The sequence below is a fragment of the Strix aluco genome, chromosome 6 (assembly GCF_031877795.1).
Source record: "Strix aluco isolate bStrAlu1 chromosome 6, bStrAlu1.hap1, whole genome shotgun sequence".
Taxonomy (NCBI): Eukaryota; Metazoa; Chordata; class Aves; order Strigiformes; family Strigidae; genus Strix; species Strix aluco.
Window position 1 is genome coordinate 18,293,505 of NC_133936.1, and position 23,624 is coordinate 18,317,128.

Consider the following 23,624-nt stretch of genomic DNA (forward strand, 5'->3'; position numbering starts at 1 on the left):
GCTCCTGCCCTGCTGGGTTGTGATGCCAACAGATCTGCTTGGACATCGTTCCTGAGTGGGCATGACTGTCCCTTCTGTCAGAGGAGGAGGTGTGGGGGCCTGAGCTACTGCAGGCCTGTGTGTGGGGGCAGATGAGAGGCTCTGGCTGGTTACAGAATATGTTCACAAGAGCTTGATGTTAACCCCAATGTGAATTTCTGCAGCCAGGCCAGCCCCATGCAAGGTGCAGAAATGCCCCTTGGAGGTGACAACTGCTCTCCTTTGAGCAGGTGAGGCCATTCCAGCAGGTGAGGGCCTGTGTGGCTGAAGGAGGGATTTGGCCCGCTGCTGGCAGTCTCACAGCCTTTTCCCTGTCACTGGACTTCCTTCCTGCCAGGAGCAAACGCCCTGGATGGGCTGGTAGAGCCACAGGTGCCTGAAATGCAATCGAGAAGTGGGCAGGTTTTGCATCTCCTTCCCAAGGCCATGGAGCCAGGGGTCAGGGTGTGCATGCTGACCCACAGAACAAGCCAGCCAGAGCCTCTCCCCTCTCCAGTCCCAGTGTCCCAAAATCAACTTCCCCAGAGCCAGCCCCAAGTTCAGGTCCTCGCTTTGGGGTCTGCATCACCTTGGTGGGGTTGGGGGAGCTGGTACCACACCAAACCCAAACTGCTGAGTCACTGCTCAGCTGTCTTGGCTCTGCCCTGCAGGCAGGGGCCCAGCTGATGCCACCTGGCTGAATTTCAGCTCAAACAGGCACTGCTTTGATGCAATCCTGGACTTGCACAAATGTTTCTGGAAGCGAAGGGCTGATTCTGTGGCTATGGAGGGGGAGTGGGGGATGTCTCTAGTGACGCAGGGTGGCTCCTGGAGCAGGGTGGTGCTGTTGGCATCTCAAACCCTGTGCTCGGCTGTCCCGCGGAGGCTGACTGCTTGGATCCAGCCTCCTCAGTCAAAGCTGGGGATCAAAACTGGCCAGTGAGTGACTGCAAATGTCTCACAGCAATTCAGGACGATGGGGTAGTGGGGAGGGAGAGCCAGAGGGGCCCAATGCCACCACACAAGAGCACATGCAACATCTCTCACTGCTTGCTTTTAATAGTGTTAATGCTACAGCCTCCACCGGTGCCCTTCAGCCCGAATACTTTTGCCAGTTAAGCCTCACAACAGCCCTGTGAGGTAGGTGGGTAACACAGGCGGACACCAAGCAAGGAGCCCCAGGGCAGGGTGCAGGCTCCATTCCTCTCCTCTGACCTGGAGGTTTGTTTTGTTTAGCCCAAATTAATTTCCACACAGTTGCAAAATGTCCTCTGCTCCAGGCTGACAGCAGTGAGCAAGAAAGATGAGGGCCCTTCCTAAAACTCTACTCCCAGGAAAAACCATCCCCTCTAATATGCCTAGCATTTGATTGAAGTTACGCAAGTCTTCGCTCACTCTGATTTCCATGGCTGAACTCCCATCCTCCAAACACAGCACAGCAGCTTTCCTGCTGAGCGTAAGCCTGGCTCACTGGAAGAAGTGAAGGAGCTTCAGCTGCTGTGAGGGGCAGGGATCTTCGTGTTTCTTTCAGGTAATGATCAAATGCCTTTCTTGGAGCACAGCAGTTTCACAAGTGAATGCAGGAGGCAGCAGAACAAGCATCAATGTCAGATAGTTTACACCTTTTCACCCAAGTGTGGGCAGGTCATTCACCCAGGAACCAGCTGGAACAAGGACAGAGTGAGCACTGAAGAAAAATCGGGACTCTTCAGGGAGCGAGTGCTCAGCCCTTGTCCCCAGCAGGGCACAACATCTGGCTCTGAGATCCCCAAGCCCAGGACAGGTAGTGTAGGCTCAGACCGAGGGGAGAAAAAAAATAATGCTTTTAGAGTATTGAACCAGTGTTGGGAAACTGAAATACAGAAGGTTCTTGGGCAGCGGGTTAAACCAACCCCTTCAGGACAAGGTCAGGCGTGGAGAGTGCAGGGCAGCAGGTTAGGAGGACCTGTTCAAGAGAGCTTCTGTGCACCCTTTGTGTGCCAAAGGATCAGCCTGGCAGATACAGCACGAATGCCCCCCCAGGCGGCACACAGCCCTTGGTTTCCGAGGGATCTCACCCAAGGCTCTGGCAAGCCCATCGTGGTGCAGCCATTTTTGCACTCAGCAGGAGAAGGAAGACAATAACAACCCATGTGGGGCCAAAAGAGAGGTGGGGGCACAAGGCACAAACAAGTGTGAAGGAATTAGTACTGTCTGGGTGAGTCAGACAGCTTACACTGAGCCAGGCAAAGCAGGGACTGGGGAGCCCTCCTGCCACCCAGGTGTGCCAGGGGAAGGTCTCTGCCCCGGCCCTGGGCGTAGGGAGCAAGGAGGGGAGCGAGCAATACCAGGGATCAACACCTTCGCTCCAAACAGCAAAGGACAGGAGCGAGAGGGCAGAGAAAACAAAGGGAACAGGCTCTCGAGAAGACCCAACAAATTAATTTAACAGCAGTGTCCCACTTCAGAGGCTTGGGATCACCCATCACTGCCCTGGAATGAGACACTATAAATCTGTGAAGCAGCAACAAAAGGAACTGCACCAAACTAGTTCAGACAGCAAATCCTCATTTCTTTGAAGCAAGATCAACTTGAAGATGAAAGGAGGGTAAGAGTATCCAAAATATTGCGGCATGTCTTCATTCTAGGCTGTTGGAAGCTTCAAGAGACAGCCTGGCCTTAGAGGGGGATCCCAACAGATACAGGTCGCAAAGCAGAGCGCTCTTCCCAGGTCTCCCCAACAGCTTCTGCCTGCACAAAAACAGCTGAAGGACAGGGCAGGAGCTCCAGCTAAATTCAGGCTTCCTGGGGGAGCAGGAGCCAACCCGAAGCCTCAGCCAGCCCTGACCTGCCAATGCGTTGACTTAAGCTTCATTTATCTCTTCTGGCTGGGACCGGGAAATGTCCTGTTGTACAATGGACTTGCCTGGCTGAGCCCATCAGCTGAACAGTCAGGGCTAGAGGAGAAGCGATGTTGTCTCCAAGGGACAGGGACAGCAGTTGAGAAGGTGCTCTGAGAAGGAATGGGGGACACAGTGAGCTGAGCTCCAGGCTGCTGCCCTGGCACAGCCTCATCACTTGGCACCGCCATGGCTCTGCTGGGACACTGGCTTCCAGGGAAGGTCCCACCGCTCAGGCTCTGCCGTGGCACCATGCTGGGCTCAGCCCATTTGCTCTGTAGGCATGCACGTTTCTTGGCAGCTCACATACAGGGGTGATGACTGCAGGTCCCCAGTCAAGGATTCCTCTGTCCCCTGGGTCCTCTGAGACCAAGGCTGAAGTGATCTGTCAGGAGTCAACTTCTCCAACGCTAGTGACAGCCAGTCACTCATGCCAGGATGCTCCACTCTGCACATACTCTGGAGATACTGCCTGTCCCAAGCTGTGCCACATGGCAACTGCCTCCTCCCTCCCCAGGGGTACAGTGTCTGCTTGCTACTGCTCCACAAGAGCCTTCACGATTCTCCCCAGAAACAGCTCTTCCCTCCTCCCCCAGCCCAGCTCCTCACCACTCCTGCTAGGAGCCACTCTCCTTCTCAAGGAGATGGGCTTCTTGTCGTCCATTGGGCCTGAACACCCCTCGCCCTCTTGGCACTCTGGGGTAGGAACCACGCTCCTGGACTCTGGACCTCTCCCACCTCCCACAATCCCAGGGCCGGTGGTGGCCCTGCCAGCTGGGAGCTGCTCTGTGGTCGCTGCGGTTGAACGCCAGGTTCTCCTTCTCCCTGCCCCGCGCCTCAGCCCCCTCCTCCGGGGTCCATCTCTCCTCATCACGGTGCTCCTCCTTCAAGTCCACTACCTCTGTTACTGGGGAGGGGTCTTCAGGGCACAACTCCTTTCTTTCAGCCAAGGCTGCAGCCCTGCTTCTGCTGAGAGGCTTTGGAAACTCCTGGCTGTGCCTCCCGCCGGGTCTCCGTTCTGGTCTCCGGCTGAAGCCCCTGGGCGCCCTGGAGCCATGGAGCGGATGACAGGCTTCCTCTGCGGGCTCCTGCAAGCCACGGCACGACTGCCCGCCCTGGCCTCTGGGGCCCGGCCTCTCCCCTCTGTGCCTCTCCCTCTTGCTCTGTTGCTCTCTGGGCACAGGAGGCCGCTCGGGCCGCCCAGGTTCTGCCTGGGCCTCCGGCACCCCGGCTGGCGCTGGAGCTGAGGCTTGGCTGGGCGGCTGGGGCACGTCCACAGCGCTTGCACTCACCGGCAGCTCAGAGGCAGCGGCTGCTTGGCCTGGATCGACAGCAGCTGGAGGCTGAAAGAAAGAAGCCACCGGTGAAGAAAGGCACAGGGGAGTCCCACAGCAGACGACAGCGCTTGGTCCTGCAGTCCAGGGCCCCCCTCGCCAGGTCTCTGCCCCCAGTGCCATACCGCCTGGAGGCTGATGAAGTAACGGTTCCTCTCTGCTTCAGGGTCAATGATGCCCCCTTTCTCTTGCTGTCTCTTGAAAATTAAGCGTAGCTCTTCCTGCTGCTGCAGTGTCTTGGCATCCGGCCTGTACATCTCCTGAGCAGCAGAAAGCAAGGCAGGGTAAGGGCTCTCTCAACACCTAGCACGGGTAGGCAGCTGGCAGTGCTAACAGCTACTCCCCAAACCCTCCTCTGATCACACAGTGCCCAGGCAACCTGCTTCCCATTGCTGCATTTGACCAGGCCTACAGAATCACAGAATCATTCAGGTTGGAAAAGACCCTTGGGATCATCGAGTCCAACCATCAGCCCTACTCTACAAAGTTCTCCCCTACACCACATCCCCCAACATCACATCCAAATGACCCTTAAACACATACAGGGATGGTGACTCCACCACCTCCCTGGGCAGCCTATTCCACTGTCTGACCACTCTTTCTGTGAAAAATTTTTTCCTAATGTCCAGTCTGAACCTCCCCTGTTGCAGTTTAAAGCCATTCCCTCTTGTTCTATTGCTAATTACCTGTGAGAAGAGACCAGCACCAACCTCTCTACAATGTCCTTTCAGGTAGTTGTAGAGTGATGAGGTCTCCCCTCAGCCTTCTCCTCCTCAAACTGAACAGTCCCAGCTCCTTCAATCTCTCCTCATAGGATTTATTCTCCAGGCCCTTCACCAGCTTCCTTGCCCTCCTCTGCATTCGCTCCAGCACCTCGATATCCCTCTCATATTGAGGTGCCCAAAACCGGACACAATACTCAAGGTGTGGCCTCACCAGTGCAGAGTACGGGGGTACTATCACCTCCCTACTTCTACACTACAGATGCATGTGAAATCCCTACACAGAGGTAGAGCACGCCAGCACAGACCCGCTGTCCCCACTGCTGTGACTGCCTTGGGACGTCCTGCTGCGGGGCAAGACACAGAGCACCTGCAGTCAGGTCACTCTCCTGACTCTGACTATATCCCAGTGAGTACAGGGACATGCCCCATGGCAGAATCACCTCTCCCCCAGCACATCTGCTCAAGACTCAGGGCTGTACAACTAAACCTGCTCTTTGTGGACACATCAAAGAATCAGGAGACACCCTGCTGGGTTTTGTGAACTGCCCTTTGGATGGGCCATCTAGGAGAACCTGCGAGCGTGCATTCATTCATCTCTTATAATGTCCCAGTTGAAGCTACCCAGAGAGCGGGCGCAGCTGGGCCAGTGAACCCCATCTCTTACCAGAGGGTGCTGCGGGGGCGGCGCTGCCTTCAGAGCACAGAGATCGTAGACCAGTGTCTCCCGGCAGACAGGGCACTGCACACCGACTTCCTGCGGGGAGGGAAGAGGTGATACCACACCCTGGCTGTGACCCAGGCACGCACTGCTGAATAACCCCCGCCTGGAAGTGGAACAGGGTGGCCTTCTTCACTCTTCTGCCAGGGCAGGGAAGCCCAGGGCAGGGAAGCCCAGGGCAGGTTCCAGTGGCATGAAAGCAGCCTAGTGTCTCAATGACTGCTATGGAAGGTGTCTCCACCACAAGGCATGCTGGGATTTGTGCTCCAGCAGCTGACCACTGTACAAACCACTTCTGTCAGCACGTATGGCTTCAGTCCTCCTTAGCCCAAGACCTGTTTTCTCCACTCCAAAGTGGAGCATGTCATCTTGGCAGCACCTCTTTGAAAGGGTTTTGCAGGAAGGAGCCTTTGACTTGTTTCACGCTCAGCTATGCTGTTTGCTCTACAGCTGACAACTGTATCAACACCTGCTCAGGCAGGTTTTATCACCCCAGAACACAGGTGATGATGTTTATCCTGCTGCAAAGACCTGCAGTTCAAGGACTAGGGAAGGAGCTCTTTTTTCTAACTCATGGGGTTCCAGAAGTCCGAAAATGCAACTCTCCTGCCCCCTCACACAGCAGGCGCTGACCCAGACATCCAATAAACCAACTGCTAAAGTACTGAAAACCCACAGGGTAATTATGTTTGGGAAGGGCCCTTGGAGATCACTTGGTCTAATCCTCACTCTGACTCTCAGTGCAGGCATGACACTGACGGTGCTGCTGGGTCAGGTTAGCCCTCACTCTGTGTCCTGAACAGGGCGGCAGAGACGTCATGAAGGCCCGTGCAGGGAACCACGGGAGGGAGCCCAGGGGCTGGTACCTGTTTGGGGGATGGCGCCAGGTGCTGCTCTCTCTCCTCCTGCTGCACAAGGATCTCCTTCTCCATGTGCTGGGCGTAGCGGGCCAGGCAGTGGGAGTGGAAGTAGTGGTAGCACTGGGTCTTTGTGAAGGCTTCTCTCTCCTGTAGAGGAGAAAGAGCAGCTTTAAAGGGTTTCTGAGCTCAGGGTTGTGTGGCCTTCCCAGCTGAGGTGGGTTTTCACTCCCATGTCAGCACTGGCAGTGGGGAACTAGTGCTATTGCTGACAGAGCCACATAACATCTGATGGCCATCATCTCTACTTCCTCAGCTCTCACTGGGACACTGCTCTCTGTTCTGAGTGTGAGGAACACTCCTAATGTCAAGATGCACAGTTTTTGTGTCCGATTTCTCTGCACGTGTTCCTGTGTAAGCAGCAATCTTCCCACCTGATATGTTCTCCTTCCTAGGCAAGCACTGCCTCTCCTTGCAACCTGGAAAAGGCAAGTTCCCCTATCCCCACAGACCTCAGCACCTGCACGGATGTGTTCCAGTCCCTCCTGACCACCTGGGTGCTGAACTCCAGGTGAGGTGTGACCAACACAGGGACGCTGAGATGCACCAGCAACTATGCCCAGATCCTACCCACTCCCTTGGAGATGCTCTGGCATCACTCTCTGCCCTATGCCCTGTTTCTGTAGGTGGTTATCTTTAGGCTGACAGGGAGAGTAGTGCACATGGCCTTTGGAAGGTTCACACTCAGTAGGATCGCCTACAGACCCAAGGGAGCAGGGGGCTGCTGCAGCACACCCCAGGCCCAGGTCGATATCCCCAGCTTTGAGCCTCAGGCTCCCCATTCTCTTGCCTCACTTCCCAGCCAGCTGGTGGGGAAGGAGACACGTGCCTACCTGGAATCCATAGAGGCAGATCACACACTGGCCGTGAGGAATGTTGTTGTCGGTGAGAATCTCCTTCCCCTTCTGCAGAAGCATTAAAATAAACGTTTTACCCACTGGCTTGTCTATAGGCTCAGGGCTGTCCCACCCCTGGGCAGTCAAGGACCAGGGTCTGTGGCTGGTCACCCCCAGTCTCCCCTAACTCTCACCTCAATCAGTTCGTAGAGCACCTCTGTCCCCAGCCTGGCTTCAGCAACACTTCTGAGGGTCTGGGAAATCCTGCAGCAAAGCAGCAGAAATGCTTAACATAAGTTTAGCCACACCTTTTCACTACCCCACATACCTGTCACCCCACCACAATGACAGAAGAAAGATATAGGGCACTGGCCTTCAGGCTTTGCCTGCAGCACGGGATGGGCACACGTGCACACACACATTCACGTGCTCTCCCAGCTCCCCACAAGCTGGTGCACAGGAAGCCTTTGTCCTCGGAGGGCTTGCAAGAGCAGGTTTGCTGCCTGCTTCGGCTCAAGCTCACCCAGCACCCTTTGGTTTTGGCGAATCTCAGGCTTCATTTATCTGATGGCAGCTCCTGAGCAGGTCTGGTGGGAGCCGCGTTACTCCTGTGCTGCCAGCAGGTACCAGGGTCTTTCTGCAACACTCCGCTGCACCAAGGACAGGAGCACAAAGGCAACAACGGGCTGCCCAAGGACTTGGTTCAGTCCCACCTCTGTCAAAGCAGGACCAGCTGCTTCAAAGGCCATAGGGATTTAGATTACATGTCAGGGGAATCACAGGGAAACAACTATAAGGTGGACTGCTAGATGTCAAACTCAGCAGCAGTGGCTCCCATGAGATTTAAGACAAGGTGATTTAGGGACCTGTATCCATCTGTTAACCACACACATGAATTTGAGAGAAGGCTTTTCCACCAATTCTGCCTCCCGCATCTCCAGAGGAAAGGCTCACCCTCACCCTGCCCTCCCGGGACTCACTTTTGGATTTGCTCATCTGACAGGCCCCGCGGGTTTCTAATCGAGATTCCCGGAGCTTTGTTGGGATACTAGAAAAAAAAAAAGAGAAACACCCAAAGCACAACAAGGAAGGTGGAGAGTCCAAGGGTGGGGAGGAAAGGGGACGTGGGGGGCCGGCAGCCTACCTGAGGGGGAACGGAAAGCACCAGGGTGAAGCAGACATACTGGGAATCCTGGTCCTGGGCCGTGGCAGGGTGCAGGGTGATGCTGATCTCCCAGGGCTCCCACCTGCGGGGCAGGCCGAGGTGAGGGGCGGCGGCGCGGGGCCGGGCCGGGCCAGGCCCGGGGAGGCGGGGATGTGGGCCACGGTACGTACCTGCCGCGGCCCCGCGCCACCCGCAGCTCCTCCAAGTAGATGGACTCCAGCACCTCCACCTCCGGCGGCAGCGCCCTGTGGGGACCAGGCGGGGGTCAGGCGGCGGCGGCAGCAGCACCGCCGGCCCCGCTGGGCTGAGGCTGCGGGGCACCGGGGGTGTGAGGCACCGGGACGGGGGGAAGGAAGGGAGGGAGGATAGGGGGGGCGGGGGAGGGGGGGGGGCAGGTTACCAGTCCGTCGCCTCTGCCTCCTCACCGGCCGCCGCCATCTTCCCACGCGCCCCGGAACCGGAAGCGGAAGCTCCGCCAGGGCGCACGCGCGGGAGGGGGTTGCTAGGCGACGCCGTGGCGGCGGCGGAGGGCCCGAGGGTGGCCGGGCCGCGGCGGTAGCGGAGCGGGGCGAGGTTACTCCTCCCGGGGGGCTGGGGGCGGGCCTCGCCTAGGGTTTGCGTCTCGTCCTGCCGCGGGGGAGCGGGCGTGGAGCCGGCGGGTAGGGACAGAGCCCGGCGAGAGGGCCTGGGGGACACCCGCCCTGGGTGGAGCCCCGCGGGGAGGGGAAGCCCCGGCCCTTGGGATTTGGGATCGCAGAGGGTGCGGCCCTGTCTTCCCAGCACTGGCACTGCCCGCCTCCATCGCGACTGGGGTTGGTGCCCCATGGCAGCCGGTGGCGGAGGGCGAGAGGAGCGCGGAGAGGGTGAAGTGCTTCTCCTCACCAGGCGTTTTGCCTCAGCAGCTCAGCGGCTCCAGCCTTAACGCCCACGATGGAGAAGTACCATGTCCTGGAAATGATCGGTGAAGGCTCCTTTGGGCGCGTGTACAAGGGGCGCCGGAAACACAGCGCCCAGGTGAGGAGAGGGGTGGCAGGGGAGAGGGCCGGGGGTCCGGTGTGTGGTGCCAGGGACTGATTTCCAATGGCTGTGGGGTTCCAGGGCCTTGTCAGGCCTTTGGGACTCAGCACTTACTCATTTTTCTGTTGATGTTCCTGGCCAGCTCCTGGTGGCACAGAGTCATTCAGGTTCAAGGGACCTCAGGAGGTCTCCAGTCCATCCCCTGCTCAAAGCAGTGCCAGCACTAAATTCAGATCCTGGGAAACCTCAAGGACAAACACCCCACAGCCAGTGCTTGACTATACTTGGGATGAATGTTTTTTCTTATACCAAGTTGAAGCTCCCCTGTTTCAATTTGTAGTCCCTGTGTCATCCTCCCAAGTACTTCATCCCCCTCACCATCGTGGTGGCCTCTGCTATACCCACTCCAGCCTATCGATGTCTTTCTGGGCCAAAAACTAGCCACAATATTGGTCTAAGAAGTTCCAAATAAAGGGCAATAATCACCTCCCTCCAACTTCTGCCTGTTCATACAGCCCAGGGTGCTGCTAGTGCTCCTCACTGCCAGGGTCAGCTGCTGGCTCATGTTAGGCTGGCTGTCCACCAGCATCTCTAGGTCCTGTCCCATGTTTCTGACAGTCCTAGTTTTGTCTGTGCTCAGTGATTCTATTTCTTTGCTCTAAATGCCAGTGTGCAAAGTACTGTGAGCACCTGTATCGATGTGCAAGGGCCTGTGGGGAGCCCCAGCTCCAAGGGATCCAGTGAAAAAATGTCTTGTTCAGTGTGCTTGGCTGGAAAATGCTGAGTCCCATTTGGGTTAAACACAGCCTCTGCCAGGGCGGGTAGGAGCCTGGTCTGATCCCAGCTTTGCCTGCTTTGAAAGGTGGTGGCCTTGAAGTTCATCCCTAAGGTGGGGCGGTCTGAGAAGGAGCTGAAGAACCTGCAGCGGGAAATCGAGATCATGAGAGGCCTCCATCACCTTAACATCATCCAGATGCTCGACAGCTTTGAGACCAACAAGGAGGTGAAGGGGACTACTCTGGGCAGATGCTTTTGCTTGACTGGGGCAGGGGAACAAGGGCTGGCCCCTGCTGTTGTAGGGACCTCTTTCTCAGGAGATGCTGGTGACACCCTCCCAGGGTCTGGTCAGTGATTTTCAGAGCCCTCCAGTATGTGCTATGTGGGGAGTCAGCACCTATCTGAGCTGTGTGGCGTGCTAGGTTATATGCAGAAGTGAAGGAGCTGGGTGGTGGTGTGTGATACAAGAGGAGTGGTTTGGGATCACAAGGTGAGGGTGACTCTTCAGTCACCTCATCAATCTCTTCAGAGACTGGCTTTTCACTGATCTGAACTCTCATGGAGAGAGTATGATAAGAAAGGGCTGAAGACTGTATTATGGGACATGAAGGCATGAAATAAAGTAATTGGGCAGCAGATTCAAACCAAGCAGATTCAAACAACTCAGGGGAGTGATTCTACCCACTGGGCTTGGAAGTACCATAGTGGGTCTGTTCTGTCCTTCCCTCCTCCCTGGTTTCTGCTGGCTGTCTGAGATAAGGACAGCCCCAAGGCCTCTGCTAAGTGCCAGGCCCTCACTGCACTGCAGCCACGGGGGCTCTCTCCCATCCCAGGTCCAAGCCCAAGCTGATGGGCTGTGCATGATGACACTCCAGCATTTCCCTCAGATTTCCTACCTGTTCTGTCCAGGTCCCCAGGGCGTGGTGGGGCTGTGCCTGGGTGAGTGCCTGATCTCACCGTGCTGCTCCTCCCTCCAGGTCGTGGTGGTGACTGACTATGCAGAGGGGGAACTCTTCCAGATCCTGGAGGATGATGGCAGTTTGCCTGAGGACCAGGTAACTGTCACGGTGGTGGCCATGCAGTGTTTGCTGCAGGATGGAGAGAACAGGGTTCATCTGCCTACAGGCAGCGGGTCTCTGCTGTGGGCCAGGAGACATCAGGAGGGTAAAGTTCCTCCGGGGCTTCACCTGGCAGAGCTTCTGAAGGGGATGGAGAGGGGGTGAAGTTGCACTGACAAACAGTGGGAACCAGCAGGGACCTCAATTTCCCTGTTCCTTCTCCAAGGACCACAGCACCAGGATGCTGCCTCGGCCATTGGTCTACTCCAAGAAACTGCTGGCCCACAGCTGGGGCTGGTCCCTGCCCCAAACAGGGCAAGGGCAGGAGTGGGGGTACAGGGGGAGCCAGGCCGTAAGGGACCCCATGGTTGTGCCAGCTCGTGGCACCATGGGACACAGAGTGAGGTTCCTGTGTCTCCGGCAGGTCCAGACCATAGCTGCCCAACTAGTCTCTGCTCTCTATTACCTGCACTCCCATCGCATCCTGCACCGTGACATGAAACCCCAGAACATCCTGCTGGGCAAAGACGGTGTTGTCAAGCTCTGTGACTTCGGGTGAGTGCTGGGGGCCAGCTTGAGGGGGACATGTGGCCTTGGGGCAGCCAAGGAGTGTCTTGGGTGCTGTAGGGGAGGAGGAGGGAGTGTGGAAGGGGACCTGGATTCTGTGCATATTTAGAAATTGAGCAGACATGGGGGATTTTGGACTCCAGAGAGGAGAGGTGTCGGTAAACTCATAGGGATCTCCTTAGGAGCTGCAATGGATGTTCTGTGCTTTGCTCTGAGCAGGTTTGCCCGTGCCATGAGCATCCACACCATGGTGCTGACCTCCATCAAGGGCACCCCGCTGTACATGTCCCCTGAGCTGGTGGAGGAACGGCCATACGATCACACAGCGGACTTGTGGTCTGTGGGCTGCATCCTGTACGAGCTGTTCGTCGGCACTCCTCCCTTCTACACCAGCAACATCTTCCAGCTTGTCAGCCTCATTGTCAAGGACCCCGTCAAATGGCCCACAGCCATAAGCCCAGTCTTCAAGGTAAGGGCAAAGGACCTGTCTGTGGGCTGAGATCCGTTAATGCTGTAGCAGCTTTGGTGTTGCATGCTGCCCTGGTGGGTCACTCTTAGGTTGTATGTCCCTTAACAGGGATTTCAGAACATAGGGAAGGGATGAGAGCTGGACCTCCTGGGAGGGGGACCCTTATCACTGCTGTCCATAAGCTGGAAAACTGGGGCTGACAGCAGAGAAGTGATTTAATGGGCTAAGAGGGGAAGTGTCTTCTCGTCTGTCCTAAGCACTAGAGCCAGTCCTTTCCCAGAGCTAGTCAGGGAACACAGGCCTCCTGGGTGCCTTCACTGGGGGAGACTGGTGGGTACACTGTCCTCAGTGGTGGGTGCCGAGCACGTGTTGGTGACCCTGGTGCTGTGCTGCCCTGTAGAGCTTCCTGCAGGGACTACTAATGAAGGACCCCCGCCAGCGCCTGTCGTGGCCGGAGCTGCTCTCTCACCCCTTCATTGCTGGATGGGTTACTGGTGAGTGCCAGCTCTTTTTCCAGCAGTGGCCAGGTCCGTTTCCTCCTCCTGCTGCCTGAAGGCTGGGAGGACCACCCTGCCCTGCTATTTTTACTACCCTGGTCTTTGCCTCCCTCCTTTCAGCTTTCTCCAAGCCCTGACCCTTAGCTCCTGCCCCTGGGCTAGGTCTGGGTCCCCTAGGATTTTCCTGGGATCCCAGAGCCGATCCCAGGGGAGAGCTGCTGTTGAAATGCTCCCCTCGCCTCCCTAGTGATTGATGACACAGAAGAGCACGGGATCTCAAACCCCTTCACCACCAAGCTGTCCCCAGAGATGCAGGCCCTGAAGGAGCAGCAAGCCCGTTCCGTGGCCCCCAGGAGTGGCCAGTCCAAGATCCTGAGAAAGGCCTGGCAGAAGATGGCTGAGAAAAAGGTGGAGGAAAGTGTGGGATTCCCCTGGCTGTGTCCCACAGTCCGGGCAAAAGAGGGACACTGAAATGGGACCTGGGGGGGAAAGACAAGGTACATGGGTCAGGCTGGGGTGTCAGCCACATGCAAGGCAGGGTGTGGGGTCCTCAGGGTGGTGGGGTCTAGGGGACTCATCTGGCTGTCTGAGTAACCCTGCCCTGACCAAACTTCTCTGCCATCACCCAGGGGCAACTGAAGGCAGGTGTTGCATCTATAAAGGACTCTGGCAAAGGATGCCCAGGACATAGACCCAGAGCAGCTCCAGGGAAGGCAGCCCTTGGGGAAGGGGAGCCACCAGCTGCCTCCAAGGAGAAGAACCCTGGTGTCTTGCAAGGAAAGAGCAGCACGGCAGAGTGGGAGTTGGAGGAGCCTCCTCCCAACCCACGGTGAGGGAGGGCTGAGACGGGGACAGAGGAAGAGGGGAAAGCAGGGTCATCCACTGACTGCGCTGTTTCCTTGACCAGGGAGCACAGCATCACTCGAGACTATGAGCAGGAGTTTCCTGGAGCAGGTGCCCCTCCGCAGCCTGGTGCTGGCAGGGCAGAGCCCCGGGACAGGCACAGCATTGAGGCCGTGGACCTGGCGAATGAGGTGAGACTGTGTCTTGTGGTGAGGACAGCAGGGCCCAGTCCCCAGGGGCTGGTACAGAGACCCCACGGCAGGCAGGGTCTGTGACACCAGTTCTCTCCCCTCTGTGGCTAGGAGCTGGAGAGTGATGAGGAGTGGCAGCACCTGATCGAGGCCACTGAGCCCTCGGCCATGCAGCTGAGCACACCGCTGAGCCTCCTGAGGGACCTGGCCTTCCGGCACCGTGTCCAGGCCCACCTGGCAGACTCTGTTCAGCAGGTGAGTGATAGCTGGCCCAGGCAACTACGAGTGGGGACATGGATGCCACCTTCTTCCCCAGGATTGGGATGGGAGAGTCCTCAGTCCAGCCAGCAAAAATATCCTCTGCTTCTCCAGGAACTGGAGTTGTCTCATGCACTTAGCTTGCCATCTGCTCCCCTGCTGTCTCCTGCCTGAATGTGTTGAAGGGCTGCCCCGTGGCTCATGGAGAGGCCAAGACCACTGCTGATCCTGAGTTCTTCTGGCTTCTCTGTGTCCAGGTGCTGGAAGGGATGCTGGAGGGAGCCTCCCGTCTCCGTCTAGTGCTCCGTGTCGTGGGCAACCTGCTGGCTACCCAGTGTGACTCTGAGCTGCTGGAACACTTCTGCCGAGAGCTGGGTGTGCCTCTGTCCCTGCTGTGTCTAGCCAAGCAGATCCTGGAGAGTGGTAGCATCAGGCAGGTGGGTGTAGGACCCCAGAGGAATTTGGGTTCCTTCCAGCCCTGCAGAGTGCTGGTGCCAAGGAGACCCTGGTGTCCTGCTGGAGCTGGCTCAACAGGACTGGTGCCTCTTCCAGGCACCCTTGAGAAGGGGGAGGTCCTGGCAGGGAAGGATTGTGCTGTGGTGGTGTTGGGATGGCCACCAGACAATCCCCACTTGCTGTTTCTTTCTGGATCCTGCAGCAGCCCTGGTGTATCACAGTGCTGACAGACATCCTCATGGTGACCATAGTTCATTTCAGCAGTAAATGCAGCCTGGAGGAGAGTGAGCAGAAGGACAGGTAGGGACAACTCTCTGGGCTCTGAGGTCTCTTGTGGCCACTTTGGGGACCCGGCAGTAGGTGGGAGGGTGGTGTTCATACTCTGTGGTTGGAGCTGTCTCTGTGGGAAAGCATCATGGACTAAGTGTTTCGTGCCACGTCACCGCTCACAGAGGAGCACTTTCCGTCAGTGGGACTAATTAAGGGGAAGGCACAGCTGACTAGAGTCCAGTTGTGCTGGCTGCTGACAGCAGCTCACAGTGCTAGTGTGTGCTGCCTGCTCCATTAGCCAGGGCCATGTGGGCCTGGCCAGATGCTGTCCTCACAGACAGAAGCCATGTTTCCCTGCTGTCCTTTGCCCCTGCTGCCTTCCCCAGCCTGCAGGCCTTCCAGGAGAGTGCTGGCTGCTTCCTAGCCCAGGTGCTGGAGCTGCTGGCTGAGCCAGCTGACAGCGAGATGAGACTCTGCCAGCAAAGCCTCCTGGTAAGGGTGCCCCTGTCTCCCTTTTCCCAACCCTCTTCTCCAGGGACAGAAGTTGTGGGGCTGGGCATGTGTGTTGGGGAGCTCCTAGCTGTGGGATCTGATGCATTCTTGTCAGGGCAGGCTGTCTCATGCACTGGGGTTTTTGGGGGGGATCACAGGATGAAAGGAGGTCTCTGAGGGGGCACCTTCCCTGGCTGTGCCTCCATGTGTACCCCTCTCTCAGCCAGCATGCAGCCACATGTGGCTCCCACACAGTAACCTGGCTGGAGAGGACACTTGGAGGTCCCTGAAACTCCAGCACATAAGTCCTCCCATCTCTGTGGTCCCCCCACAGCCTCCTCCCCCATTGTCCTTCTCTCTCCTCCCACCCTCAGTCTGCAATGATGGCAACCCCTGTGTCTCCCCCAGTGCTTCACCCTGCTCTGTGAGAGCCTGGATGCAACATACCCCTCCGTCTCTGCTCCCTTCTATGCCAGCCTGCGAGAGGAGCATCAGCCCCTGCTGAACAGACTCCTTCAGGGATCCATCTCAGAGCAGCCTGCTCTGCGAGGTAGCAGTGGTAGCAGCTCACCACCTCCTCCTCTCCCTCCTGCCCTTGGGCTCCCTCAGAGCACTGACTGCCATTGCAGTGCTGTTGGCTGGAGGAGGTGACTGAAGCTTATCTGCCCAAACCCCCTGCTAACCAGGGCTCTCCTCTCCCTCAATCCCAGATCTCACCCTCCTCATGTCTCAAGCCTGACTTTTTAATCTCTTGGCCTCCAACCCCATCCTGCTGCCCCTCAGCGTCCTTCACCCATAGCACGTTTCCTGAGCTCTGTCCCTGTGTGCAGGTGCAGTGATGGAGGCTAAGTCAGCCCATGACCAGAGCCCACATGTGGCAGACCTCTTCATGGCTGCATTGGCTGCTGCCTGCAGCATCCCCCTGGAGAGGAACGGCTGTCGGGAAGCCAAGCAGCAGGTCAGGCCAGCTCTCTTGCAGGGTGAGGAGGTGTGGTCCCCACAGGGGCAGCAGCCCTTTCCAGAAGGATTTCTTTTTCAGCAGTGGAGTGGCGGGCTGGGGTCCTCTGGCTTTGCTGGCTGCAGGGCTGGCATTTGCAGGCTGCTCCTCCCCTGCCAACAGCTGAGCTTTAGGAGTCTAAGGACTCCTCCTAAATCAATTAAGAGACTCACACTTAAGATCTGAACTGTGGGATGGGCTAAGTAAAGAACTAGGCAATGCAGAGAAAACATGAAGAATTCTTATATGACAGTGGTATGAACTGTAGGAAATCTGAAATTGAACAGACAATAAACAAGAGGGAAAACACAACTACAGATTTACATTTGATCCTTTAACTCAATTCTGAGTCAACAAGAAGGGAAGCAGAGGAGGAATCTCACCTTGCCCATCTCAGCTGTGGTACTGTGCATCAGTGCTATGCTGGGTCATGGCAGATGGGCATCCCTTTGTGAACACAGACAACGTGGGAGGCAGATGCCTTCTCTTATTAATTTGTTGCTAGCATTAAACTTCCTAAGTTTGTGCAGTGTTTCAGCTGTCCATGGTGCAATACAGGCTGATTTCTGCAGGTTGCTCAGGAGGTAGCTGAAAAGCTTATGGAGGGAGAGAGTCAGCAGCTTGGGAGACTGCTGGGGAGACTGGAGCACCCAAGCTGCTCTGTGAACGTGCTGAAGGTAATGGCCCCAGCCATTTACCTGGCTGTGCCCAGGGGTGCCTGGGCCTTTGGTCTGGGGTTAGGGGCATGGGGAAGGGGGAAGTGTGGGCTCAGCCCTCAATGACTCTCATCTCCCTGGTGTCAGTTGTTGGATAAATGAGCCACAGTAGCCATGGGGTGTGACTGGAATGGGCCTGGTCACTGCGTCCCAGGGGCTGGTGTGCATTTCTCCCCTCTGTCTTGCAGATCCTCTACGCTGGCTGCCATGCCAGCCTGAGCCTGTGCCAGCACCTGGGAAGGAGCCAACAACTGTGGGGCTCCCTCATGCAGCTCTCGAAGGGCGAGGTAGGACTGACCACAGCCACAGTGGTGGGGTAGGAGTGTGGGCAACCACAACACATTCCTCTGAGTGCTGCCCAGATCAAGCTGGGGGGCACATGGGGAGAAGAGTTTGGGGGAGCTTAGTCTGTAGAGTGCAGTTCTCCTGCAGGCCCCAGAGACATCCCTTCCTCCCCTCCTAGCCTTGTTGTCCCCCTGTGACTCCTGCTCCCTTGGCAGGTTCCCATGGCAGAGGTGGTCCAGAGGGCAGCCTGTGAGGCCTCACTGTATCTGCTGGCCCTGCTCACCCTGCAGCTCCAGGCCTCCCCTCCCAGGTAAGCACTTGCTTTCGCTCAGGGATGAGAGGGGAACATGCCCTGCCCTGAACAGCCCTATGCCCTGCACCCTGCCCAGAGCTGGGCTCCTGCTCCCACTGATCTCTCCAATCCCGACACACCAGCAGAGTGCTGGGCAGTGTGGGTGGGTGCTGAGGATATGGTGAGGACCCAGAGTGGACAAGGAGGTGCTGTGAACCAGGGCTCGCTCCTCCTGCAGGATGGCTATTTCCCAGCCCTGGGGGTATTTGAATGCTGCTGCTCTGTGGGATGTGAAACTGTGGGAACACAGTCCCTCTCCCCTGGTCCCTGTGTTTCAGGCTTGAGGAGGTGGTTACCATGGCCATGGATCTCATTACTCAGTCTCCTGTCGTCTCCCTTGTGGTAAGTCTGTCCACCCTGCCGGGGCCGTCACTGAGAGCCCTGCAGAGCCCCATGTCCCGTTTGGGTCCTACTGTTGCTCACTCAGGGTGGGATGGGGACAGGCGCAGCCCGGCTGTCCCTGCCCTGAGCCAAGGGATGAAGAGTCAGAAGTGAGCGGGCAGATGGAGAAGTCCCAAAAGTGCTGAGCTCTCCCTGTCCCACAGGGTGCTGCAGCATTCCTCCTGACACAGCTCAGTCAGCATGGGGTGGCCTTGGAGCTCAGGAGAGAAGAGATCCTACCGGTGGTGACAAACGCAGTGAGAGCACCTGCTGAGGTATGGGTTGGGGACAGAGGAGCAGGGGAGCCATGCTGTCACCCCGCTGTGGAGGTGTGCAGTCAAAGAGGGGTGCAGGTGTGGTGCTGCTGCCCTCAGACCCAGCACCTAGCTCCAGCCTGTCCCCTACTCTCTCTTACAGCTGCAGCTCCCCCTGCCCATGGGTGCTGGTCTCTATGATGGGATCTTTTTCCTCCTGCTGAAGCTCCTTGCTCAGGTACCACCCTGCCAACAGATGTGGGGGCAAAAAGGCCTGAATTTGGATAGTTAATGGAGGCTGAGTCAAACCAGGGAACCAGGCAGCTTTGGCTGAGCTGTGTAACCCTGTGAAAGTCACCTAATGGCCCTAGGTTGTCTGTGGAGCTCTGGAGGGTTGATGGGAGGGTGGTGGGCAGGGAGGGATGATTTGTGGGTACATCAGAGTGAGAGAAGACAGAGATACCCAGGGACTGGCAGTGTTAGCAGGTGCAGCAGGGCTGCCAGGTGCCTGTCCCCCTCTCCTCCCCCTGGGCCATGTCTGTCCAGCCCTGACCTCCCCAGCACCAGGGGGCTGGCAGGGACTGGGGAGCTGTGGGGGACCAGGATGCCCCCCAACACCTGTCTCCCCATCTTTAGGAGGACGTGGCTGTGGAGCAGGGCTTTGCCACCTCAGAGCTGTGGAGTGTGGTGTGGCATTGTGTTGCTGCGGTGCTTCGCGTGGGCAGCGACAGGGCAGCAGGAGACCCCCCAGGGGCAGACCGCCCCACGGCAGAGCCAGACTGGAACCTCCTCTCCCCTCAGGGTAGGAGCTTCCGGACAGCAGGGCATCTGCTGTGGACCCCACTCCGCATCCTGCTCTCAGACTTGCCCGTGTCTGTCCCCATCAGCATCTGGTCCCTGAGGCCAGAGGGCTCACAGGGCTTTTCTTGAGGATTGCTGTTGTCCTCTGGGAAAGAGAGGTCTGGGCTGGCCCATGCTGTGCCCCATCGGCAGCAGCAGCCCAGCTGAGTTGGCTGGGGAGGAACAAGAAAGGGTGTCTCTGCTGCAGGGGAACGTCCACCCTGTCGGATGTGACCACCATGAGTGGATATTGGTCTGGTCTCAGGCAGGGGAAGCACAGAAGCAACCCCAGAGCAGCCTTGAGGCAGTACAGGCAGGCAGAAGAGTGGACACTTCTCAGCCTTCCCTAGCTTTGCCCCTCTGCTGTGCCATTCCCCCTGCAGGCACCCTGCTCTTTCTCAGCCTGGCCCTCTTCGTCTTCACTCGTGAGTCCCACCGGTGCCTGCCTCAGCTCACCCAGTCCCACGGTGTCCTCATGGTGACACTGAAGAGGCTGCTGTCCCCTGGCTTCCTGGCATGCCTAGCACAGACGTAAGTTGTGGGGAGGGCTGAAGCGGGCAGAGCTCAGCCGCAGAGTGGGGCATGGACATCAGCACACAGAGGGCCAAGAAATTCCTGCCCTGGCACCCGCAGGGCACAGCTCACCTGCTTTGTGCCTGGGGAATGCTCTCTGCCGCTTGCCTTGATATTTTTCTGATTGCATCTGTAATACGCCCTCTCTGTTTAACAATTCAGGCAAGCAGGAGAGAATGGGGACCCTGAGCTTGTCCCAGCTGTGGTGGTCCAGGCCTGCCAGCTCCTCTGTTTCCCTTTTGCCCTGGATGTGGATGGAGACACCTTAGCATTGGTCGTGGAGGCTGTGAGAGATGCCCAGATCCCTGCCCAGCTGCTGCAGGTACCCTCTGGGCCCTGCATTTCTCTTCCCACCCCCCATACTGTGGAGACACCTCCCCACATTGCAGCCCCCAGTGGGTGGCACCACCTCACTCCGTGCTGGTGATTTCTGCCCACACAGGGACATCACTTGGGTGCCGTGCAGCCCTCAGAGCAGCTGGGCCGGCAGCTGAGCTCCGCTCTGACCTGCTCGCAGCCTTCGGTCACTGCTTGACTTGGTCCACACGTGAGGACAGCGCACTCAGCGCCACTCTCTCTCCTTTCTCCTTAGGTCTGCTCTCACCATCTGCCCTTCTCGTACGCTGAGCTCCCCATGAGCCTCTTGTGCCACCTCGTTGTGTCTGATGAGCAGGTCATAGACCAAATGGTGAGAGAAGCTGCTGCCTCAGAGTACGTCGTTGCCTTCTTGACGTCTGCCTTGTTTTCAGACAGCCTCACGCTCACAGCTGACCTCCTGTCTCTCTTGACCCATGTGGCCCGGGCCTGTCCGGAGCACCTGCCCTTTCTCCAGAGGATCCTGAGGGGCTCCAGTGTGGCCGACCAGCCACTGACCCGCCTGCTCGGCCACCAGCGACACCTGATACGGGCCAAAACCTGCAACCTGCTGGGCAATCTGCTCCGACACGGCCACGACTTTCCCCAGGCACTGCAGAGCCAGCCCGCCTTGCTGGAGAGCCTGCTGGGGTGCCTGGCGGACCAGGAGGAGAGCGTGCGCAGGGCAGCCACCTTCGCGGTGGGCAACGCTGCCTACCACGAGTCCTGCCCCGCCGGGACCCTGGGCAGGGCCGTGCCCAGCCTGACGCGGCTGCTGAGCGACGTGCAGGCCAGGACGCGCTGCAACGCGGCCTCGGCCCTGGGCAACCTGGGCCGGCGCTGGGCGGAGCTGGGGGACCTGCTGATGGAGAGCAGGGCCCCCCACCTCCTGCTGGAGGTGGCCTGCGGGGACCTCCGGGAGAGCGTGCGGGAGGGAGCCCTGGTGGCGCTGCGGGCCCTCAGCCAGCACCCTGGGATACAGCAGGTACGGCACAGGGACCTCGGCTCCTTTGTGGGACCTGTGGGGACAAGGGGCCAGGCTGGCAGGTGACTGCCATCCTTCTCTTTGCTCTGCAGGTCCTGCTGTCCCTCAGAGCCGCTGAGAAGCTGGCTGTGCTGGCCAGCAGTGGCCTGCAGCCCGCTGCTGGTGGCAACCTCCGGCCGTCTTCTGCCCGGCACTGCGAGAAGCTCCTCCGCCTCCTCACACCTCTGCGCAGCACCAGCGGGAGCGGCGCTGGAAACACCCCCGGCCCCCCAGATCCCGACAGGTCTGTCGCCCTGCACCAGCGCTGAGGGCTGACGCCTGGGCACAGCCTGGCCCTGGGACAATCGCTTTCCTTGTCCTCCTCGGGCTCCAGCTCTGACCTTCTGCCAAAGGGGGGGAGCCCTGCCTGGACAGCTTTACCCCGGGGGTCGTCCCCGTAGAAATCCGTTCCCGGAAAAGTGCCTGTAGTCTTCAAGAAACCACCTCTCCCGGGGCTTCGCTCCTCCGGCCCGGGGCTTCGCTCCTTCGGCCCGGGACAGCCCCACGGCAGGTGCCGTGCCGAGGCTGTTTCCCCGCCGGGCCGCTAGGGGGCGCCGCGCTGCACGCCGCCAGGCGTAGTCCGGCGCGGCTCGCGCGGTGGCTGCCGGGAGGTGTAGTCACGTGGCGGCACCGCCCCGGATCCCCATGGTAACGGCGGGCGGTGCGGCGGCGGCGGCGGCGGCGCGGCGGGGCCCGGGGCGCGCCGTGCTGGGCGGTGAGTACGGGAGGGGCGGGCCCGAGGGTGCCTCCCCTCCAGAGAGTGGGGCCCTTCCCCCCTGTGCGGAGTGCGTCCCCCCCCACCTCCCCGGGTGCCACCTCCACGGTTCCCTCGGGGCCTGGGGCCCTTAGTCCCGCCCGCTGCCTCCCCATCCCCGCCTCGGCGGGGTCACCGGCCCTCCCTGCCCCACGGCCGTGCCCTTGACACGCACCCGGTCTGTGCCCGCGCCCCGAGGAGGCACCTTGCCCAACCCCAGGCCTCCCCGCGGGGGCTCACTGTGGCCCTACCCTGTGTCGCCTCGGGGTGCGCCGGCCCGGGCCCGGGCCCGGCCCCGTGGGGCTGGGGAGGCGACACGGGGATGCTCTGCGGCGGGACGTGCTGGGGACGGCGTCCTGGCTAGCGCTCCCGGGACAGGATGGAGCATCCCGGTGGCGTCTTTGGCCTCAAAGACTCTCACCTGAAGAGATGAGAAACTGCATGTTCCCCGGGCGTGTGCCAGGGAGGATGAAGAGCTGGCTCCCCAGCGAGCCTCTCCAACGGCACCAGGAGCTGGAGTTGACCAGACCCGAGCGGGGCACTGTAACAGCCTGGCTGTTAATCCTTCCACCAGGGTCTTGACTTGGCTGCTCTGGTGTCGTAAAAAGGAGCTCATGGGTCTGAAAGGTGAATGGCAGAGCTGCAAGAAGAGTTGAGACAAGGCTGAAGAGTTTCCTGAATGCCTCCAGGATCTGGGCTGGGAATGAGGGGTACAGGAGTGAGGAAGGCCTGTAGTGCTGTGCCAGCCTGCTGTCTCTCTGCCCGTCCAGGCTGTGGATATCTCCATTCAGCCCCACAGCTCCACATCAAAACTCTCCCTACGTGACTCCATGAGATGTGGCTTCTCTTTCTCATTGCTGTGTGCTCCTCTCTGAGCAGCCATGTGACGTCTGGTGGCTCCTAGGCAGTCTGGGGGAATGAACAGCTAGTTGTTGGTCTGATTACAGTTTTATCTAGTAATTTTTCTTTGACTCTTAGTGGTTGTACCCATTAGATAGTGACACTTGTCTGTCCTTGCATTGCTCTCTTGCTGCAGTCCTTAAGTTTTGTACTAGGCAAACTTTGTTGATGACAAATTGGCCCCTCCTGCTCTTTGGTCATGCCTGGGGCCCTTCTCAGCATAGCAGGGATCGCATTGCAAGGAGGATGCGACAAATGCCACTGTCCCCAGATAATGATGTCTGCATGGAGATGTCATGTCACCAATGCAGGTCGGGGCTTTGGTTGCCATACAGGCCTGGCCAGGTGCCATTCCTTGGCATTTCCTGGGTTCCTCCCCTGCAGCAAGTCTGGGAGTATTTGGCAGCTTCTTCCCAACCTCAATCTCTGTTTCAGCTCCACTCCTGAGCTCTGAGAGACTGTTGTGTGGAGTGAGGTTGTTGCAGTGCCTCCAGAGGAATATTTCCCACCCTGGTCAACACATGGAAGAGTCCTCATCACATACTGAAGGACAGACCTCGGAGCTTCTTCCAGTTCCAGATACGTTTTAGAAGAATGTATCAAGAAAAGGGGACAGATAAAGAATTGATGTGTTTTGAACTAATGAACAAATTCTTGTCTCCTTGCTATGTGTTGATATTTTATACTTGTTCCACTCACCCCAAGTC

At 58.3% G+C, this 23,624-nt stretch overlaps 2 protein-coding genes across 10 annotated transcripts; one reads left to right on the forward strand and one right to left on the reverse strand.

Annotated features, from left to right (window-relative positions):
- Positions 1 to 1,059: 1,059 nt before the first annotated feature.
- RNF25 (ring finger protein 25) lies at positions 1,060 to 9,063 on the reverse strand. Of its 3 annotated transcripts, XR_012623775.1 has the most exons (11): positions 8,993 to 9,063; positions 8,763 to 8,837; positions 8,572 to 8,674; positions 8,408 to 8,475; positions 7,622 to 7,691; positions 7,425 to 7,496; positions 6,541 to 6,681; positions 5,621 to 5,710; positions 4,357 to 4,491; positions 2,846 to 4,240; positions 1,060 to 2,748 (listed from the first exon to the last, which is right to left on the reverse strand). XR_012623775.1 is itself a non-coding variant. In XM_074828873.1 (10 exons), the coding sequence occupies exons 1-10, from the start codon at positions 9,028 to 9,030 to the stop codon at positions 3,515 to 3,517; spliced, it is 1,518 nt and encodes a 505-aa protein (XP_074684974.1). In that variant the 5' UTR covers positions 9,031 to 9,063; the 3' UTR covers positions 1,060 to 3,514. The 3 variants fall into 3 exon arrangements, 2 of the variants coding, with proteins under 2 accessions (XP_074684974.1, XP_074684975.1); XM_074828873.1 differs by having other exon boundaries at positions 1,060 to 4,240; XM_074828874.1 differs by lacking the exon at positions 4,357 to 4,491 and having other exon boundaries at positions 1,060 to 4,240.
- Positions 9,064 to 9,081: 18 nt separating this feature from the next.
- STK36 (serine/threonine kinase 36) lies at positions 9,082 to 23,581 on the forward strand. Of its 7 annotated transcripts, none has more exons than XM_074828881.1 (27): positions 9,082 to 9,165; positions 9,495 to 9,606; positions 10,472 to 10,612; positions 11,364 to 11,441; positions 11,869 to 11,999; positions 12,231 to 12,480; positions 12,881 to 12,974; positions 13,225 to 13,385; positions 13,607 to 13,806; positions 13,885 to 14,011; positions 14,123 to 14,266; positions 14,527 to 14,706; positions 14,928 to 15,025; positions 15,382 to 15,487; positions 15,896 to 16,037; positions 16,318 to 16,445; positions 17,057 to 17,161; positions 17,389 to 17,487; positions 17,701 to 17,795; positions 18,116 to 18,179; positions 18,383 to 18,493; positions 18,636 to 18,710; positions 19,109 to 19,274; positions 19,696 to 19,843; positions 20,048 to 20,207; positions 20,478 to 21,224; positions 21,317 to 23,581. In XM_074828881.1, the coding sequence occupies exons 2-27, from the start codon at positions 9,523 to 9,525 to the stop codon at positions 21,530 to 21,532; spliced, it is 4,050 nt and encodes a 1,349-aa protein (XP_074684982.1). In that variant the 5' UTR covers positions 9,082 to 9,165; positions 9,495 to 9,522; the 3' UTR covers positions 21,533 to 23,581. The 7 variants fall into 7 exon arrangements, 6 of the variants coding, with proteins under 6 accessions (XP_074684982.1, XP_074684984.1, XP_074684983.1 ...); XM_074828883.1 differs by having other exon boundaries at positions 9,084 to 9,147; XM_074828882.1 differs by having other exon boundaries at positions 9,096 to 9,251.
- The last annotated feature ends 43 nt before the right edge of the window (positions 23,582 to 23,624 follow it).

Coding starts and splice junctions, on each gene's coding strand:
- RNF25 (XM_074828873.1), bottom strand. CDS start 9,030: ATGGCGGCGGCCGGTGAGGAGGCAGAGGCGACGGACTG. Junction 8,476..8,571: donor TGCTTTCCGTTCCCCCTCAG/GTAGGCTGCCGG, acceptor TTTTTTTTCTAG/TATCCCAACAAAGCTCCGGG. Junction 4,241..4,356: donor ACTTCATCAGCCTCCAGGCG/GTATGGCACTGG, acceptor TCTTTCTTTCAG/CCTCCAGCTGCTGTCGATCC.
- STK36 (XM_074828881.1), top strand. CDS start 9,523: ATGGAGAAGTACCATGTCCTGGAAATGATCGGTGAAGGCTCCTTTGGG. Junction 12,000..12,230: donor GTCAAGCTCTGTGACTTCGG/GTGAGTGCTGGG, acceptor TGCTCTGAGCAG/GTTTGCCCGTGCCATGAGCA. Junction 17,162..17,388: donor GCTCTGTGAACGTGCTGAAG/GTAATGGCCCCA, acceptor TCTGTCTTGCAG/ATCCTCTACGCTGGCTGCCA.